This window comes from Mustela lutreola, chromosome 2, assembly GCF_030435805.1.
Source record: "Mustela lutreola isolate mMusLut2 chromosome 2, mMusLut2.pri, whole genome shotgun sequence".
Taxonomy (NCBI): Eukaryota; Metazoa; Chordata; class Mammalia; order Carnivora; family Mustelidae; genus Mustela; species Mustela lutreola.
In genome coordinates this window covers 139,459,269-139,477,921 of record NC_081291.1, presented here as the reverse complement: position 1 = coordinate 139,477,921, position 18,653 = coordinate 139,459,269, and the positions used below count along the sequence as shown (strand labels likewise).

General features: G+C 38.4%; 1 protein-coding gene across 11 annotated transcripts in view; it reads right to left on the bottom strand.

The window, feature by feature from the left end:
* Positions 1–6,602: 6,602 nt before the first annotated feature.
* IFT80 (intraflagellar transport 80) overlaps positions 6,603–18,653 on the bottom strand; it is a 124,992-nt gene continuing 112,941 nt past the window's right edge. For all 11 annotated transcript variants that reach the window (XM_059163641.1, XM_059163640.1, XM_059163644.1 and 8 more), the window contains 2 exons: positions 17,232–17,355; positions 6,603–8,506 (listed from right to left, as the gene is read on the bottom strand). In XM_059163641.1, the coding sequence (XP_059019624.1) occupies positions 8,396–8,506; positions 17,232–17,355 (235 nt within the window). In that variant the 3' untranslated portion in view covers positions 6,603–8,395. The remainder of the gene's footprint in view (positions 8,507–17,231; positions 17,356–18,653) is intronic.

Genomic DNA, 18,653 nt, shown 5'->3' with positions numbered 1-18,653 from the left:
TATAGCAATAGTTTTAACTATTGAATAGTATTTCATGATATGGATGTACCACAATTTGTTAAACCATTCACCCACCAAAACATCTTCTCTGCATTGTTTTCAGCTCTTAGCTATTATGAATTGAGCTACTATGAACATTTGTGTACCAGCTTTTTGCATGAACATAAGTTTTCAATTCTCTGGGATAAATGCCTAAGACTGTAATTGCTGGGTTATGTGGTATGTGCATGGTTAGTCTGCAAGACACTGCCATACTCCTTCTGTTAGTGGCTGGAACATTTTATGTTCCTACCGGCAATATATGAGTGATCTAGTTTCTCAATATCCTTACCATCATTTCATGATATCACCAGTTTTTATTTTAGCCATTCTGATTGCTGAAGTTGCAGTTTGCATTTCCCTAATGACTAAGATGTTGAACACCTTTTCATGTGCATTATTTGCCATCGGTATATCCTCTTTGGTAAAATGTCTGTTCATATCTTTTGCCCATTTTCTAATTGAATCATTTGTTTTTTATTCAGATTTGATAGTTTTTTAGGTATTCTGGTGCAAGTCTCTTGTTAGATACGGGGTTAGCATACTTCCTCTTAAGAGTCCATTTCTGTTTTTGTCAAAGTTATATATGCACAGATTTAAGTAGACAAATAGTTCTATGAGATCTGCTATAAAAAACAGCAGGACTAAGCTCCTTCTCAGTGCCCCTCTCTCTTACTAGAAGCAGCCACTTCCAGCTCTTTTAGCTGGCCCTCTTCCTGTTTATTGCCACATCACTAAATAGCATGTCTATTATTTCCTGATTTTTTTGGCATTATTTATTGCTTTCCACTATGAAAAAAATGAAGATAAAAAAAATTTTTTTAACTCTTCCATCTATCCCTCTCCAATATATGTACTCAATTCCTCCAAAATAAACCCACAATCCCATAGCCCCAGTTCCAAAACATTGTTTCATAATTCACCCAACCTGAACTCATTTGGCAGCAAAACGGATGAGAAACTACTTCTAATTTTTATTGCTTAATATAAATATTCATATTGAGCTGCAGAAATATTATTATGTGTGAGCTGCAGAAATACTGATACGTTTGATTAGGGAGTGACAGGTAAGACCCTTCTAGGGATGTTCTGTAATTATCTATTTGTTATATTACAAGAAATTTTGAACATCCATTGTGTTTCTTAAACAAATGTGAATTTTTTTAAAGATATTATTTACTTGTCAGAGAGAGAAAGAGAGAGCACAAGCTGGGGGTGCAGCAGGCAGAGGGAGAAGCAGGCTCCCCACTGAGCAAGGAACCCGGTGCAGCACTTGATCCTAGGACCATGGGATCATGACCTGAGCCAAAGGCAGATGCTTAACCAACTAAGCCACCCATGCATCTCACAAATTTGAATTCTGAAACATATTTGGCCCAAGGGTTTCAGATATGGCATTATGAACCTAAATAATTATAATTTGGTTAGACAAATATTCAGTGTTTACATTATTATGACCATGTAAATAAATTCTATTCACAGATAAGCCATGTTATGTATGATTGGGTACTATTTATGTCAAAACCATGCAGAATTTTCATAGATTTTATAGATTAGACTTTTATAGATTAGCATGTTTTAAATTATGTTAAAGAAGGGTTACATAAGCTCACAGAATAGGAATTTTATTTGATAGTTTTCCTATATGTTATTTGGCAGAACTTTAAATTGAGCATTACTTCCTTGAAGTGTTTCCTCAAATTGTACCTTCTCAGTGACACCACCCCATTACACCCTATTTTATTTTTTATTTTACTTTACTTTTTTCAGAATTCAAAATCCTTTTAATAACAAGGCAGGATCTGGGGTTAGTTTTTGTAGCTGCAGCTGGCCCTGCGGACTCTAGCTAGCTAAAACATGGGAGCTAAGCTTACAGCTACTTTATATTTGCCTTATTTCCATAAAACTATTAAAGTGTTTCTCCAATTAAACAATTTAATATGAATGTTACTTTATAGTAGAAGTTATTAAAATAAAAGAGCAGTTTTTGATCATCTAGAACATCTAGAAGCCTCTGAAAAGTTGAATTGCTCTAAATTATTTTGAAATCATCCATGTTAGAAATCACTACATTTTAAAAATTATACAGTGTTTGGTTAGCGTAAGATGGTCAGAGAGTGATGTCCAGCAGCTCAGGCCAAGTTGTGGCAACAGAGTAGCTTTAGAGGAAAGAAGGCAAAATGAGAAAATGACTTTGTTACAGGCAATATAAGTTTGCAAAAATCTTATACCTTTTTTTTGGCCCACTGAGCAGGACATACTGATAATATACAGGCTGTGGGCAAGGGGAAGGTAAAGATGGGTTTCTTTAAAAAAAAAAAGGGTTGCTTCATCACCTTCTCTTTGGCTTCTGTGTTTAAAGAAATCTGACAAGTGATTTTGCCACAGTTCTACCTGCAGATCAACAAATCCATATACCCATATATTTTTATTATGGATATTACCTTTTAATATTCTGTACCTTGTAAATTCTGATTTTTTTCAGTATAAAAATTGACAAGAAAAATATGTTTGAGGTATTTATTTAAACAGGATTTATGTACCATATGTTTTCAAAAATGAATATATTTTCTCTAAGTAAAAAATGACAGATATTTGAAGATATTCTTCCATTGATACTCATGGTAACCATTTGCTATAGTAAACCACTTTCTAAAATACATTTGCTTTAAAACTTGCTTATGTTTTCTTAATTTTATTATAACTTATGTTTCATATTCCAGTTATTATAACTTAATGTTCCATGTACCACAATATTCCAGTTATTATAACTTAATGTTCCATGTACCACAGTCTTTGTGCCAAAGCATTTTTGGAGGGATCATCATGGCCCCCAAAATCTCACTTATCTGTAATGGGGCCAGACCCCAGGCATTCTGTATGAACAATCTTCCTTATTTGATGGTTATGAAATACATAAAAATATTTATATGTACATTTAAAAAGCACCAAATTAGATCAAATCCCCTAAAATGTATGAAATTATTAGTTTAAACCAACCAAGATGTTTCTATATTTTTTCAAGTGTAAGACGAAAGGACATAAATATACATTATGACTGTCAAAGTGATATTGTGATATAATAAAAAATATCTCTGGTCTTTGTCCCTGGTTTTTGGCACAGAACTTCCAAAGCCCTTGGAATTTCTTGAGAGAGGGGAGTACCTTATACTAATAAAGTGACTCTAGGAGCCCTTAGTAGCTCCAGGGTGGGTGCTAGTTACTAGAAAAAGCAGCAAGGTGATTAGAGGGCTACACTCCTAAGCCACTTGGCCTCCAGGGAGAAGACAAAGGCTAGAGATGAATGACAAGGCCAGTGATTTTATCAAGAGTACACAACAACTACAACAAAACTTGGGACACTGAGACTGGGAGAACTTTCCTAGCTGTTAAACACATTGATATGCTGGAAGAATAATGGAGAGGAGAGGGCAGAGGAATCCAAGAGGTGATGGGATTAAGGTAACAGTCTGGACAAAAATTGATCTATCTCAACAATCTTTATGTGAGGTGGTTATGACTCTTATCAGAATGAATTTTGGTAATGGATATTGTGTCTGACCGGGGAACATAAACCTAGCCTTGTAAAACAGAAGTCATGTAAATCCTTCCTTCAAGTCATAGTCATTAGACATGTTAAATGGGAATGAGTAAGATTGCTCAGGCCCTTGCAATATAGAACAGAGGCTAGAGTGCTGGTAGGGACAGATCCTCTGCGCAAGAGCCTCATGTGGAGTGCAGACTGGGGCTTGTGACAAAAGTGTGGGAGCACCTCCCAGTGACAGCTACTGGAACTCTATACAAGACAATTTCCATTTGGAGGAGCAATGACTAGCTTGCTACCAGACACTAATTGAAATTGCCTCTGACTGAAAAACATAAAATAAGGATTATCTTGGGTGATGTCAGAGAAATGCTCTAAGAGGAAGGCAGCACCCAGGAGATTCTGTGATAGAACAGAAATGGTCTGAGCAGGAACACGCCATCAGGGCAACACACAGAGTTCCACAACATGTTCATGAGCAGGTAGCCTGTCTGCCCCAGGATTGACTCTGGAACCATGTGAGGACCTGCAGGATTCTACCATCACTCGCACAGAGCCTGTTAACAGCTCTCAACAGACCAACAAACAGCTGCTTGGCTTATGGACGGCAGTTCCAACAGGAACACAAGACACTGGGTTTGGAAGGCCACCACTCGGATCACAAAAGGTAAAAACAAATTGGCTCAGTGAGCTGCACTGCACGCTGTTTACCCATATGTCTGGATTTTGACCTACTCACAGGCACTGGAATGGCTTGGCCATACGGTGCGGTGGATGGGCAGTGGAAGACTGGACTACGAACCAGGTGCTCTTCCAGGGCATGGCCATATGGAAATCACTGTGGAAATCTGAAGGGTGGTGCATTCAAACAGGCCATGTCAATGCCCATCAGAAGAACCCTCTTCCAGCATCAGAAGATGTTTACAAATGGTGAGCAGATACCCAGGTGTGCCACTTGAGGTAGCCACTGGGTGAATCAAGTGAGTGGACTGAAACAATGCAAGAGGGGTTGACTCTAGACATATTCCTTTTGCATCTGTGGAGGCACAAAATGCCAACAGGAACTGTTGTCTGCCAACAAGAGAGATTTAGGGATTGCAGATGGCTATGGGGAGGTTTCTCGGCAGGGAGTCGTTGTGCACAGCGGCAAGTCCAACTGATGCCTGGAGCACTGGGGACTACAAGTGGGTCCTGACAGAAATGGACACTGACTCTGGGCTGAGCTTTGCTTACCCGGTGGTAGAGGCAAAGGTTCAGAGTACTATGGAAGAACCGGAGTAGAAGGTATTGCACTGAGCTGGACCACTGAGTCACATTTCTTCAGACCAAGGAACACACTCTACAGCCCATCATGCCCAACAGTGGGCAGAGAAAAACAGTAGCCCTCTTTGTCCACAGGGAGATATGCATTGAGATCCCCAATGTTTACCTGAAACTGCAGGTGGTACCAAACCCTAAGTACACGATATTCTTTCCTATACATATATACTGACGATAATGTATAATTTATAAATTAAGCACAATAAGAGAAGAACTAATAAAACAAAAAACAATTGTAACAATATACTACAATAAAAGTTATGGGAATGTCATCTCTCTCCCTCTCTCAAAATATCTCATTGTGCTGTGCTCACCCTTCTTGTGATGAGATCAAGTGAGGAGAACGATGTAGGCATTGGGATATGGTGTTTGGCGACTACTGACCATCTGACAAAAGGTCAGAAGGAGGAACACCTGTTTCTGGGCCATGGCTGACACCAGTATCTAAAACGGTGAAAACGAACACCACAGATAAAGAGGGACTCCTTCCTGTATCTTCCTCAGGGTAGTACTTTGGTAAAGGATTAGAACAGGCAATCGAACACTGGTTATCTAAATGGGGGTAGGGGGTGGGTGGAGAGAGTCAAAAAAGGCGGGTTTACATGCCTTCACGAGTGTGTGCTCACGTTTTCAGGTTATGTATATGATAATGTGATAAGTTATTACACACTGGCATTGTTGAAAAGATAATTCTGCTATTGATAAACAAATGCTTTGGGAAATTGATTAATAGCTTATCTTTACCCCACATTGACTCTTCTAAATGTTGCTGTATCTTTTATGCTCAGTCAGGTATGTACCTTGCTGTAAAAGATCCCATGTTGAAAGACCAGGGGATGACTTGTGATATAATAAAGAATGTATTTGGTCTGAGGTGAAGTGTGTAGGGGGTGGCTGGTACAGAACTTTCAAAACCCTTTGAATTTCCTTAATGATAGGAGTATCTTTGTTATGCTAATGAGGAAAGGTGTGGTGTGGTGTGGTGTGGTGTGGTGTGGTGTGGTGTGAGTGAGCTTCAGCATGACTGGCCTGCAGAAAAACCACATGGTTAGAGGGCTAAAACCTTCAGTCACCTGGCCTCCAAGGAGACAAAGAGTTCAATCACATGGCCAGTGATTTAATCAATTATATGCCTATGTAATAAAACCCTGATAAAAAATTCAGGACAGCAAGGCCTTTGAGAGCTTCCTGGTTGGTGAGCACATCAATGTACGGGGAGGATGACAGGCCTGGATCACATGAAGAGAGGGCATGGAAGCCCTATGCTGCCCTGCTGTCCCCCCAGATCTCTCCTTTCTCTTGGACCTTGCTCTATGCATCTCTTTTACTTGGCTGCTCCTGGGTTGTGTCTTTTATAATAAAACTGTAGTTGAATGTAAAGCATTTTAGTGAGTTCAGTGAGTCATTATAGTGAACTATCAAACCTAAAGTGGGTATGGTAGGAATCCTCAAATTTGCAGCCAAGTCAGAAGTGTGGCTATCCTGGGGACCCTGCATATGGCTGGCAACTAAAATACGAGCAGTCTGGTTGGAGATCCTGTCCTCTAGTTTGTGGGACCTGACACTAACTCTGGGTAATGTCAGAATTGAATTGTAGAACACCTTGTTGGTATCAGAATGGTTAGAATACAGACATATTTCATATTTTTTAACTTTTTAAATTATAGTAAAATAAATATAAAATTTACCCTTTTAACCATTTTTCTTTTTAAACTCTTTATTGGAATATAACAATATAAAACGTATAAATAAATACAACTTATAAGAAAACTGCTCAATCATATCTCACAAACTGAACTCACTCTTACACCCAGCAGCTGGATGAAGAACAGAACATTGCACATTCCAGTAAAGAAAAGAAATATGCTGGGGCACCTGGGTGGCTCAGTGGGTTAAAGCCTCTGCCTTCAGCTCAGGTCATGATCCCAGGGTCTTGGGATCTAGCCCTGCATCGGACTCTCTGCTCAGCAGGGAGCCTGCTTCCTCCTTTTCGCTCTCTGCCTGTTTCTCAGCCTACTTGTAATCTCTGCCTGTCAAATAAATAAATAAAATCTTTAAAAAAAAAAAAAAGAAAATACGCTGAAAAGAAATATTTTCATAAAAGAAATCTAAATATATTCATTAAAATGGGGGTGAGAGAGGTAATCACTTTCTTTTTCTTTCTTTTTAAGATTTTTATTTATTTATTTGACAGAGACAGAGAGAGGGCACAAGCAGGGAAAGGGAGAGAAGCAGGCTCTGCGAAGAGCCTGATGCGGGACTCGATCCTAGGACCCCAGGATCATGACCTGAGCCGAAGGCAGCCGCTCAACCAACTGAGCCACCCAGGCATCCCAAGGTAATCACGTTCTAATGCATATGCATATATCCAGTCTATAATCTACCTTTCCAAAATTTACTTCATGGAGGACTTTTTCTAAAGAGTTTTCATGTTAGTGATCAAAAGCTTTTGTGGCAATAATTTTAGGACATACTGAATTAAGGTAGACAAAAAGGTTTATCATTTAAGATTTTCACAAATTCAGACTCCAGGACCTAGTGCCTGAACATTCTCAAGTCAGAAAAGGAATGAGGAAAAATTTTTTGCCTATTTTAGATATATTTCTAAAATAATGGTAAGAACAAAATTTACCATTTTAATCATTTTTAAGTGTATGATTCAGTGGCATTAAGTATATCCATGGTGCTGTGCAACCATCATTACCATTTCTAGACCTCATTCATCCCAAACTGGAATTCTGTACTCATTAAACAATAACGCCGCATTTCCACCTCCCCCAGAGACTGGCAACCACTATTTCTTCTGTCTCAATGAACTTCCCTACTGTAGGCACCTCATATAAGTGGGGTCATATTTGGTTTATTTCACTTCGCACAGTATTTTCAAGGTTCATCCATGTTGTAGCATGTGTCAGAATTCCCTTCCTTTTAAAGGCTGAATAGTATTCCACTGTATGTCTCTACCACATTTTGTTTATCTATTCATCTGGTGATAGACATCTTTTTTCTCCATGTTTTTGCTACTGTGAATTATCCTGCTATGAACACTGATGTACAAATATACATACATTTTCATAAATCCATCCTCATGTATTTTTCTTGTATAAATTAACTTTTGGAACATCTTATAATTTAGAGGTTGAATAAAAATTAATGATAATGTACATTTTTAAGAGTCCAATGTTTTATTATCAGAATTAATATTTGTTCATGCTGAAGATTCAGGGATAAAATAATAGACAAAAAACTGGAATGTAAGCAACACTACATAAACATATAAGAATATTTTGCTAATTATTGGACTAAAATATATAAAAGATGAAATTATGTCAATTACTTTGTGATTAGTCTTTTTGAATGTACTTTTAGTATTGCATAGCAAGTGCTTATACTTAAAGATACTGCCTTTTTTTTAGCACTGAAAATATGATAATCCTTGATTAATCAGAATTAGTTTCAAAAGGTAAAACTTCTTCGAGGTAAGCAAGAAATTTAGTGCCTTAGACCTATATTCTTGCCGGACTGGCTGCTGGATGATCGCTCTCGTTCTTTAGTAATTTCCATCTCAATTTTGGCTCTGACTTTCTCCCAATCTATTTGGAGCTGCAAAAGAAGAAAAGAAGAAACATACTGATATAGTATAACATATTTTTGCTTAATTCAAGGTAACCAAGAGCAAACAAAAATAAAATAGCTTCTAAATCACTAGCAAAAAAAGAGAGCATGAAAGACAAGTCATAAAATGCTAAAAAAATACCTTTAAGAATAAGATCAAAGAGAACAATTACTACAACAAAAGGCAAAGATACTTATTATGATTGAAAAGACCAAAATCTAGCTGTAGCTATTTATAGAAGCTATATCTACAGAGTCCCCTGGAGTCTTAGGATTCAGCACTGGTGCCTCAGGGACAAGAGGAGGTGAAAAAGGAGAAAAATGGACAGGGTCCTCGCCATGAAGCCATGGGTTAGCACTTCACCTCTTAAATACTGAGGTTTCCATTAGAAGCCTAGCTATAAGGAAGGATAGAGGAGCACTTGCTTCTCCTGAGCATACTCTGAAAATGTGGCTGCTTGGCAACAACTTTTTAAGTAATATAGACATGGTGAAGGTTTAGACAATGGCAAAAAAGATATTAAAGGAAGCACAGTGGGTAAGCAAGGCTGGGGACACAAAAACAATCACAAGTGTTACCATTCTTGTTTCCTTTTTTTTTTTTTTTCTTAAGAACTCGAGGCCCAACCTGGAGCTCAAACTCACAAATGGGAGATCCAGAGTCAGCCAGGCACCCCTGTTCTTCCCTTTGATCCATGATGCAGTACCCTCTGCCCTACCTTTCCCCTAAGCTCATTACACTGGATGTTAGCAATGGACTCCGCTCTGAGTTCTATGAACAATTTATTTAGGAAAAAGCATTCTATTGTTTATAAAAGTTTGGAGATCACTGCTTTAGGAATGTGTATTCTCTCAGGAAAGACACAGAAAAATTGGGGCCTAGATTAAACTAACTGATTTACAATGAAATAAACCCAAACTTTGAGACTGAGCCGAAAGTGAATAGGTTTTTCACCTCCACATAGCAGAGTTGTGTGAAATAAGTAGCATTAAACCAGACTGAAGTACTACATGCTGCCTGAGTGGATTTCTTTCAAGTACCTGGGAGATTAATTTAACCTTATCAGGACCCCATGCCTTTTTTTTTTTTTTTTTTTTTTTTTGTAAAACTTTATATGAGAGAGGGAGGATGGGAGAGAGAGAGCACGTACACAGGGGGGAGGGGCAAAGGGAGAGAGAAAGAGAGAGACAATCTCAAGCAGACTCTGCTGAGCGTGGAGCCAGAAGCAGTCCCGTCCTACAACTCTGAGATCATGACATGAGCAGAAATCAAGAGTCGGAGCTTAAATGAGCCTCCCAGGTACCCCCACACCTCTTTTATTTTGTGCTGGAAGTTGATGGAACTAAGTATGTGGTTCTTTTTTATTCTAATATCCTTCAACTAAATTTCTGTAATTTGTGGATATTTGGGTCAATTTTTTTAAGAAGATAATTCCATATACTTTTCTACAATATATAAAGTAGATGAGTTAAAAGAATCCTGCTTACTCATAGAAGATGAATGTCTGTGGTAAGACGCAAGTGAAAGCTCAATGAAAGGTAGAACAAATGTTAAATTATTTGAAAGACTGATTTTTCAATCAGGTCAGAGCTTATATTTTTAAACGGCAAAACACTCATTTCTAAGTCTAACAAAACATTCGCAAAAAGAAAGACAAAACTTGATTAATGTCTTGGCCTTCTTCCAGCCTTGAACTGACTTACACTCGTTTCTCAAATCCATCACAATAAAACCATACATTAACCGTGCACTATACAACTGTCGCTCTGTTGCACCAGAAGTCCATCAAGCAAATTGATGATATCTGTATTAGTCACTTGTCATAGTACAGATGAGGGTGTCAGTTGATAGCTATCCTACTGAAAATAAATGTTTCATTTTCACTCTGGCATTAATCTAGTTTTAGAATAGTGTTCTACAGATAATTTAGTTCTTAGAGTATTTTTACTAGTGGGTATTAGATAAGGATGTACTCATGACAACTTTCAAGTGACTGACTTCTAAACGAAGATACATCTTTTTATACTATAGGGAGGGTCAGTACTATTTGGCACTTCTTATTCTAGTCCCTGGTAAATTATTCTTATTCACATGGAAGTGTTTCAAAATCATACCAAATGGCTTTCCATCCACTCTCTTACTCTCTGCTGAAAATCAGCTTCCTCTTTACAGAGAATACAACGGCCATCAGACATGAATTCACTTAATTTCCTTCTTCACACAAACTTATCTACATCTGTATCCATCTCTAGCTCTTTCAACTTCTGTCTTAGACTAACCTCTTCACATATGTCCCCAATCCCATCTTCTTCCACTTCCCCAGAAGGGACATCTGCCTTCAGTTATCACTTACATATTCAATTTCCTTCTCTTTACTGGCTGCTCCTTACATCCTTCCCCCTCAATACTGTCTCCCTGCAAACCACCACTCTCATACTTCTCATTCCTGACTCTCATTTTCTCCCCAGAACACTGTAATGTGGCCATGTTCCTACTATACTTCATAAACTTTTCACTAATGCCACGATTAAGTATTTTTATTCTCATCCTATATATGATTCAACTACGCAGTCAAAAAATATTTGGTGCTTACTATATGCCAAAGATTGTTCTAGGTGCAATGATTCAGCAGTGAACCAAAAGATAAAAATCAGTCTTCATAGAAAGAATAGCAAAGGTAACAATGGAGTCTATAAAAATATACAAAATGTGAGAAGTGGTAAGAGTTTTGAAAACTGGGAAGGGAAACAGTGTGTGGCACCAGGTGTGGCGTTGGGGGGAATGGGTGTTATGTTTCAAACAGAATGGTAAGAACAGGCCTCCCTGAGAAGCTGATTTGAAGACCTACAAGAGACGAATGAGTCCATGCTTGTATCTGGGGAAGAGCATGATGACAAAAGGAAGAAAACGGCCCTAGTGTAGAAACATTCCCTGGACCTTGTTGACCACAGCGCTTTGAAAAATCTCTCAGACTTTATATCACTTGCTCCTGGTTTGCGCTGTCCTTTCTAAATGTTTTTTCCAGTTTTCTAAATGTTCTTTTCCCCTCCTGTATCTTTTCCCTAGACAAACTCCGAACTGTTAGTATTCATCAGGGTTCCAACCACAGCCTTTTTATACTTTCCCTAGGAGATCACATCAACTCACATAGCTTCTACTATGCCTACATGGTCATGACCATAAATCTATTTATCACGTCCTGATTGCTCCTTTGTCAATATCTTCAGTATTCACAATTATATTTCCAATTGCCCATTATGTATCTCCGCCTGGATACCCTACTGGGACTTCAAACAAAAAATGTGTATTTTCATGTATTCAAACTCAAAAGGTCTAAAACATGTATATTTTCATGTTCCTTATCTAGATTAATGGTATCTCTCCACCAGTCACCCATATTAGAAATGTTGAAGTTGCTCTCAAATGTCTTGCTGGCCAACTTAACCACCTCTCCTCCCACCCCGAGCCACAGTGTTCTCTTGATTTTACAACCGATTTAAAAAAAATTTTTTTTACATTAATCTTACCCTTTCCATCTTCTGGTGGGTCTATTATAGTAATCTCCTACCTGGTCAGCGTCTGCCATGTTTACTTTTATATTCAAAGTAGCAAGGGGAGTACATTGTCTGCCCAAAGTGCTCAATAAATATTGAATAAAGAAAAGGTAATTACCTAGCAGATGAGCTATCACCTAACAATTTCTCTTGGGTTTTGTGTCTCAGGACCTCATAAAGTTTTAAGGCTTTAAAGCCTGAAAAAGAGCTTAGAAAGTAGCTATGCCTAAAGTGGTGTGTCTGAACTTCTCAATCTTTTTCAAAATTCTATACCTTCTGAAATTCTGCCCCCAAGCTATTGGTTTGTTTATATTTCCACTGTTTTCTTTCTCCTGGAATAATGTTTTAAACATTTCCTGGTTTTTCTGCTTTTCTTCTTGTACAGAATATATTCGGTAGAATAAATTTTATTTGCCAGAATTGCAGATTATTTTACAAATATTTATTGAACACTATTGTAGACCAGGGATAATGACTCTAGTTAGGGTTCTTAGAAGACAGTCCATTTTGTATGAATCCCAGGTTTCCATATTTTAAACAAGAAATGTCCAAATAACATTTCAGAGCTCGTAAGTACAATTGTATATGAAACTTTTCACATATAAGGTTTCACACTATGCACTGCGAGCCCACAAGAATTCACCACATATCCAGAATTTCTCAGTTTTTAAAAAAGATTTATTTCTTTTGGGTGTGCGTGTGTGTGTGTGTGTGTGAGAGAGAAAGTGAGAATGGGTAGGGCGAGAGGGAGAGAAAGAACCTCCAGCAAGCTCCACGTTCAGCACAGAGCCCATTGTAGGGCTGGATCTTATGACCCTGAGATCAGGACCTGAGCTGAGAGAAAGTCAGATGCTCAACTGACTGAGCCACCCAGGCTCCCCTAATTTCTCAGTTTTTAATGATCTCTTTGTATTTAACTCATAGTTCTCAAGTTTATATAATCAAAATTTTGGCTTAGATAAACAGTGGGAATTTTTAAGTAAAAAGTAATTTTCATCTTAAAATACTGCTTTGTAATTTCTAGTTAGCTTCCAAATTACATTAATGAAGAAAAAAAAGGAGGATATTAGAACACAGGACCATGGGGAGTCAAGGTAACCTATATAGTTTCAGGGTTTAAAAAAAAAACCCTCAAAATACCACAAAGTCATGTTGTTCTAGTTACCCCATTTGAAGATTTCTGCCACTCTTGTGATTGAAGTTATTACATTTTGGTAACAGCTGCATACATAGATAATAAGAAAAAAGGTAACAATGTTAAATTTTTGTTATCTAAAATATTTTGATTATAATAATGCAATATTTATAAATTACGATAATTAAAAATTTGAAGGTAAGTATTATATTTTCTACATCCTCTAAAGCACCTAATGTGAAAATACCAAAAAAAAAAATATTGATGGCAAGGATGATGAAGAAACAGAGTAGTATGAATCTGTTTAAAAATTAGGCAATCAAGTGAATTTAATGTGAATGCTGTTTTTTTAAAAAAATTTTTTAAGGATTTTATTTATTTATTTGATAGAAAAAGAGATCATAAGAGAAGCCAGCAGAGAGAAGGGGGAAGCAGGATCCCTGCTGAGCAGAGATCCCGATGCAGGGCTCGATCCCAGGACCCTGAGACCATGACCTAAGCCGAAGGCAGAGGCTTAACCCACTGAGCCACCCAGGTGCCCCAAGTGCTCAGTTTTAACATCTCATCATTTTTTCAAAACTGTGACAAAAAGATCAAGTGATCGGTGATTCTCTGGTCTGCTTAGCCCTGTAGTGGTAGTGGCGGCTGTTATATTCTGTGAATTAAGAGTGTCGTCCTCAGGGATCCCAGGGGCCCTGAATTTGTCCCAATAGTATAGTAAGTTCTCAGAGCCCAAACTCTTAGAGGATTCATTTTCAGTACTGAAGTTCTGAATGAAACAAAAAGTCTGTGGAACATCTGTAAAATACACCCCTTTCCGGGTACCTGGGAGGCTCAGTCTGTTAAACGTCTGCCTTTGGCTAAGGTCAGGATCTGGGAGTCCTGGAATTGAGCCCTGCATCCAATCGTTTGGCTCCCTGCTCAGCCCACAAGTGTCTCTCAAATAAACAAACAAACAAACAAAAAAATACACTCCTTCCTACCAAGAAATAGACAACTCATGTCTATCCCAGATCCAGATGTTGAAACTGCATTGAAGAAACTCTAAGAAACCCAAAGTCTTTACTACCTTGTGAACTGTTCTGAAGTGCAAAAATGTAGATCACAACACTCAGTGTGCTAAATATGGTGTGAGATAACAGAAAATATATATATTGGTTTTGGCTCCCAGTTCCAGGCAGAGAACTCCTGAAACTCTTAATTTCCTAAGTGATAAGAACACTAGGAGCATCTTTTGTTCTAATATTTGGTCTTTGACCTTGGTTACTGACACAGGGCTCCTGCAACCTTTGCAATTTCCCGAGTTAAAGGAGCATTTTTTTTTCTTTTTTAAAAAGATTTTACTTACTTATTTGACAGAGAGAGGGATCACAAGTAGGCAGAGAGGCAGGCAGAGAGGGAGAAGCAGGCTCCCCACTGAGCAGAGAACCCAATGGGGGGCTCAATCCCAGGACCCTGAGATCATGACCTGAACTGAAGACAGAGGCTTTAACCCACTGAGCCACCCAGGCGCCCCAAGGAGCATTTTTTTCTTTTAAAGAGACAACTCCAGGGTGATTGGTGGCTCAGTCAGTTAAGTGCTGTCTTCAGCTTGGGTCATGATCCTGGGATCCTGGGATGGAGCCCCCCATTGGGGTCCCTGATCCTTGGGACTCTGCTTCTCCCACTGCCCCCCCCCCCCACCGCTTGTGCTCTCTCTCTCTCTCCCTCAAATAAATGAATAAAATTTAAAAAAAAGAAAAAAAAAGGAGAGAGAGATAACTCCAGATTGAGTTCTTGGATGGCTCCTGCATGGGGGCTGGTCACCAAAAAGACCAAGCCATGATTAGAAGCTAGGAATTTTCAATCCTGATCCCCATCCTCTTGAGCAAGGAGAAGTGCTGAAAATGGAGTTAATGATATATCACATCTATGGGATGAAGCTGCCATAAAATTCCAAAGTACAGGGTTCAAAGGGCTTCTGGTTTGGTGAACACATCCACACTGGGAGGACGACACACCCCACTTTGAAGAGAGGAGCTTCTGAAGTTAGGGCCTTCCCAAACCTTGCCCTGACTATCTTTCCATCTGGTTGTCATCCATAGCCTTTATCATATCCTTTAATAAACTTCTATTTTATTTTATTGTTTTTTAAGATTTTTTATTTATTGATTTGACAGAGAGAGACACAGCAGGAGAAGGAAAACAGGCAGGGGGACTGGGAGAGAGAGAAGCCATGCCAAGCAGGGACCCCCACGTGGGGCTTGATCTCAGGACCCTGGGATTAGGACCTGAGCCAGACGCAGATGCTTAACGAATGAACCACCCAGGTGCCCTTAAACTTGTGTTTTAAATAAACATAAGTAAATGTTTCCCTTAGTTCTGTGAGCACATTAATCAAACAAAAGAGACATGGGACCTCTGAATTATAGGCTGTGAGCTGGAAGTGCAGCTAAAAACCTGGACTTGTGACTGGCATGTGAAACCTAAAGCAGGGGTTACTGGAACCTCTGACCTATAACTAGTTAGTCTTAGAAGCACAGGTGATAACCTGGGCTTGCAACCAGCATCTGATGGGGGTGGGGTACAATCCTGTGGGACTGAGCCCTTTACCTGTGGAATCTGATACTATCTCCAGGTAGACAGTGTCAGAGTTGAGTTAAATTATAGATAGGACACCCAGCTGGTGTTGGAGAATTGTTTGTTGGCATGGGGGACAAAGCCACACATGAGGTGACCAGAAATGAAGTGTTCTTTGTGAATGAATAGTAAAGGAAACTCACATGTGAAAGACCCATAGTAGGAAAGAACTGTGCTTTAATCTATACAAGAGGAGAAAGATGGAGTTTCTCAAGTCATATAGCAAATGGATGATGTTGGCTTTAGTGGACATCATAGGTACCTTCTCCCTACCTTCTTTGCTCTTCCCAGGATCCATCTAATTTACCCTGCCCTTTAGGACAGGTCAGAACATTCCATTTTATTCTGTCTCCAAGAAGCAGCACTCCCACATCATTTACAAGCTCCACAAAAACAGAAGTCCTATCTGACTCAGCATCCAGCATAGTACCTGGCCAGAGTGAACACTCATACAGACTTTTTGAATAAATGAATGAATAAAAGGCTATGAAAATCAACCTGTTCACAGAGCTGGGAGCAAGGCTGCCCCAGTCTTGGGATGACAAGGCTCCTGGGTCTGCATGGCTAGAGGTGAACCGTTTATTCTGTAGACTGAGCCTAGATGGATCTAAGCCAGTGGCGAACAACAGTCCTGCTCTAGGTACCTAGGCAAACTGCTCCACCTCTCCTTGTCGGCTGATATATACTGGAATGACTTTCTTCTAATTATAGTGATGAAACCTCAGATTCTGGCAGGGATTCGAAAGGCAAAAGTTTAGCCTTCTTTAGTTCTAGGCAGTGAGGTCTCCCTGGGCTAGGCCCTTCTCCAGGTGCGAACCAGCTCCCTAAAATTTTGCAAAGTGACAAAGTATCCATTATCTGGCCAATGCCCTGTGTGTTTATGTATTTCCCCTGGAGCAGAGGGGCAGCTAGTAGAAGACAAAATTCAGGAGTCAGAAACCTTTTTCCCAGCCATTTATATTGTTTATATAAAAATAACAATTAGCACCCAACTTTAACACAAATTAAATAAAATGAAAACAGACTTGAGTTAATCAAAACATCGCTTTACAGCGCGCCTAGGTGGCTCAGTTGGTTAAGCACCTGCCTTCCTGGAGTCCCAGGATCAAGCCCAGTAGCTGGCTTCCTCTCCCTCTGCCCCTCCCCCTACTTGTGCTCTGTCTCTCTCACTCTCTCTCAAATAAATAAATAAAATCTTGAAAAACAAAACAAAACATATGGCTTTAAGATTCCGGAAAAAATCAGTACTATAATTACAGAGTTAAAATAAGACTATAATATCATAAGGCAAAAGTTATTTTTTAGAGATTTGGTATGAATTATTCCAATTTTGTCTTATTAAGATAAATAGTATATATACTTATAAAGCATTTACATTATCATAAAATACTGTATAATACTTACACCTTCTGCATACTGCAAATATCGTTTATTAGTTTCCTGTTTACCAAATGTCTCCAAAAACTTTTGACGGTAAGCAAGAACTGTATCAACATGTGTTTTGTATTTTACAGCCAATTCAAGTGCCCTATAATGAGAAACAAAAAAGATTACCAGCATTGCCTGTATTAGCATCAATACACAGCAGAGTTTTGGGATAAGACAGTGGGACAAATGGTCTATGTTGGTCCCTCCCCACTCATTCCTCAATATGGAACACACCATTCCCTATCTCACCCATCTTGCAAATCCCTACTTATACTTCAAATTCCTACTTACACTACTTATACTTCCAGGTTCAGATCAAACATGATCTCTTCTCCCTGATCAACTTCCTTTGCAGAAATAAATGACCATTTTCTTATCTGTGTTCCATAACATTTTACGCATACTATTATTTCTACAGCACTACTTACAGTATATTATTATTATTTATGAGTCTGTCTCTTCCATAACCTATACATTTATTGAAGGGAAATCTGAGTTTTATTTCTCTTTGGTGAGTACTCCAGAGTATATGTATGATCAATGTTCATTGAAAAATTCATTGAAATCATAATAAAATTCACGTGAATAGACTTCCCCCCCAATGTAAGTGGTTTAACTATCTTAACCATTTTTTAAGTCTATAATTTATTGTTCTAGAATTTATCTAAAGTCTAGAATTCATTCTGCTTAATATTCAATTAAATACTGATATCCTTTATGTTATAACACAGCAAATTTAAAATATAAAACTAAAATTTGTGGATAATAAAAATCTGACAAATGCCTTTTGCCATTTGGTTCTTAGAAAAAGTTAATAGCCATTTAAAATTTATAATCCAATTAATATGTATCAATACTATATTGTTCACTGTAATCTTGTTGTGTGTGTTTTTTTTAAAGATTTTATTTATTAGAGAGAGAGCAAGTGAGTGAGAGCATGAAAGGGAGGAGGGTCAGAGGGAAAAGCAGACTCCCGTGGAGCAGGGAGCCTGATGTAGGGCTCAATCCTGGGGTTCCAGGATCATGACCTGAGCTGAAGGCCAATCTCAACAGACTGAGCCACCCAGGTAACCTATAATCTTGTTTCTAAGTATGATGTTAAAGCACATTCTTTTTCAAGTTCCCTTGTCTCCTAATATGACATATTACTTCTGAATAGGCCAGTCATGATTTATTTATCAGACGCAAATATTATAAATCTGTTCTTTTAGACAACAGTAACTACTGACTAGATTTTTTTGCAACATGTGACCCTCCAGTAGGAAAATGTGTTTCATTTTTAGCATGCTTTGATTTGGCCTAAATATTCACTTTAAAAAGTATTTTAGATATGCCCTGTGCATTAATTGACAGTTGGTAGACAATTGAAAGAAATATTAAAGATAATATAAAAATTAA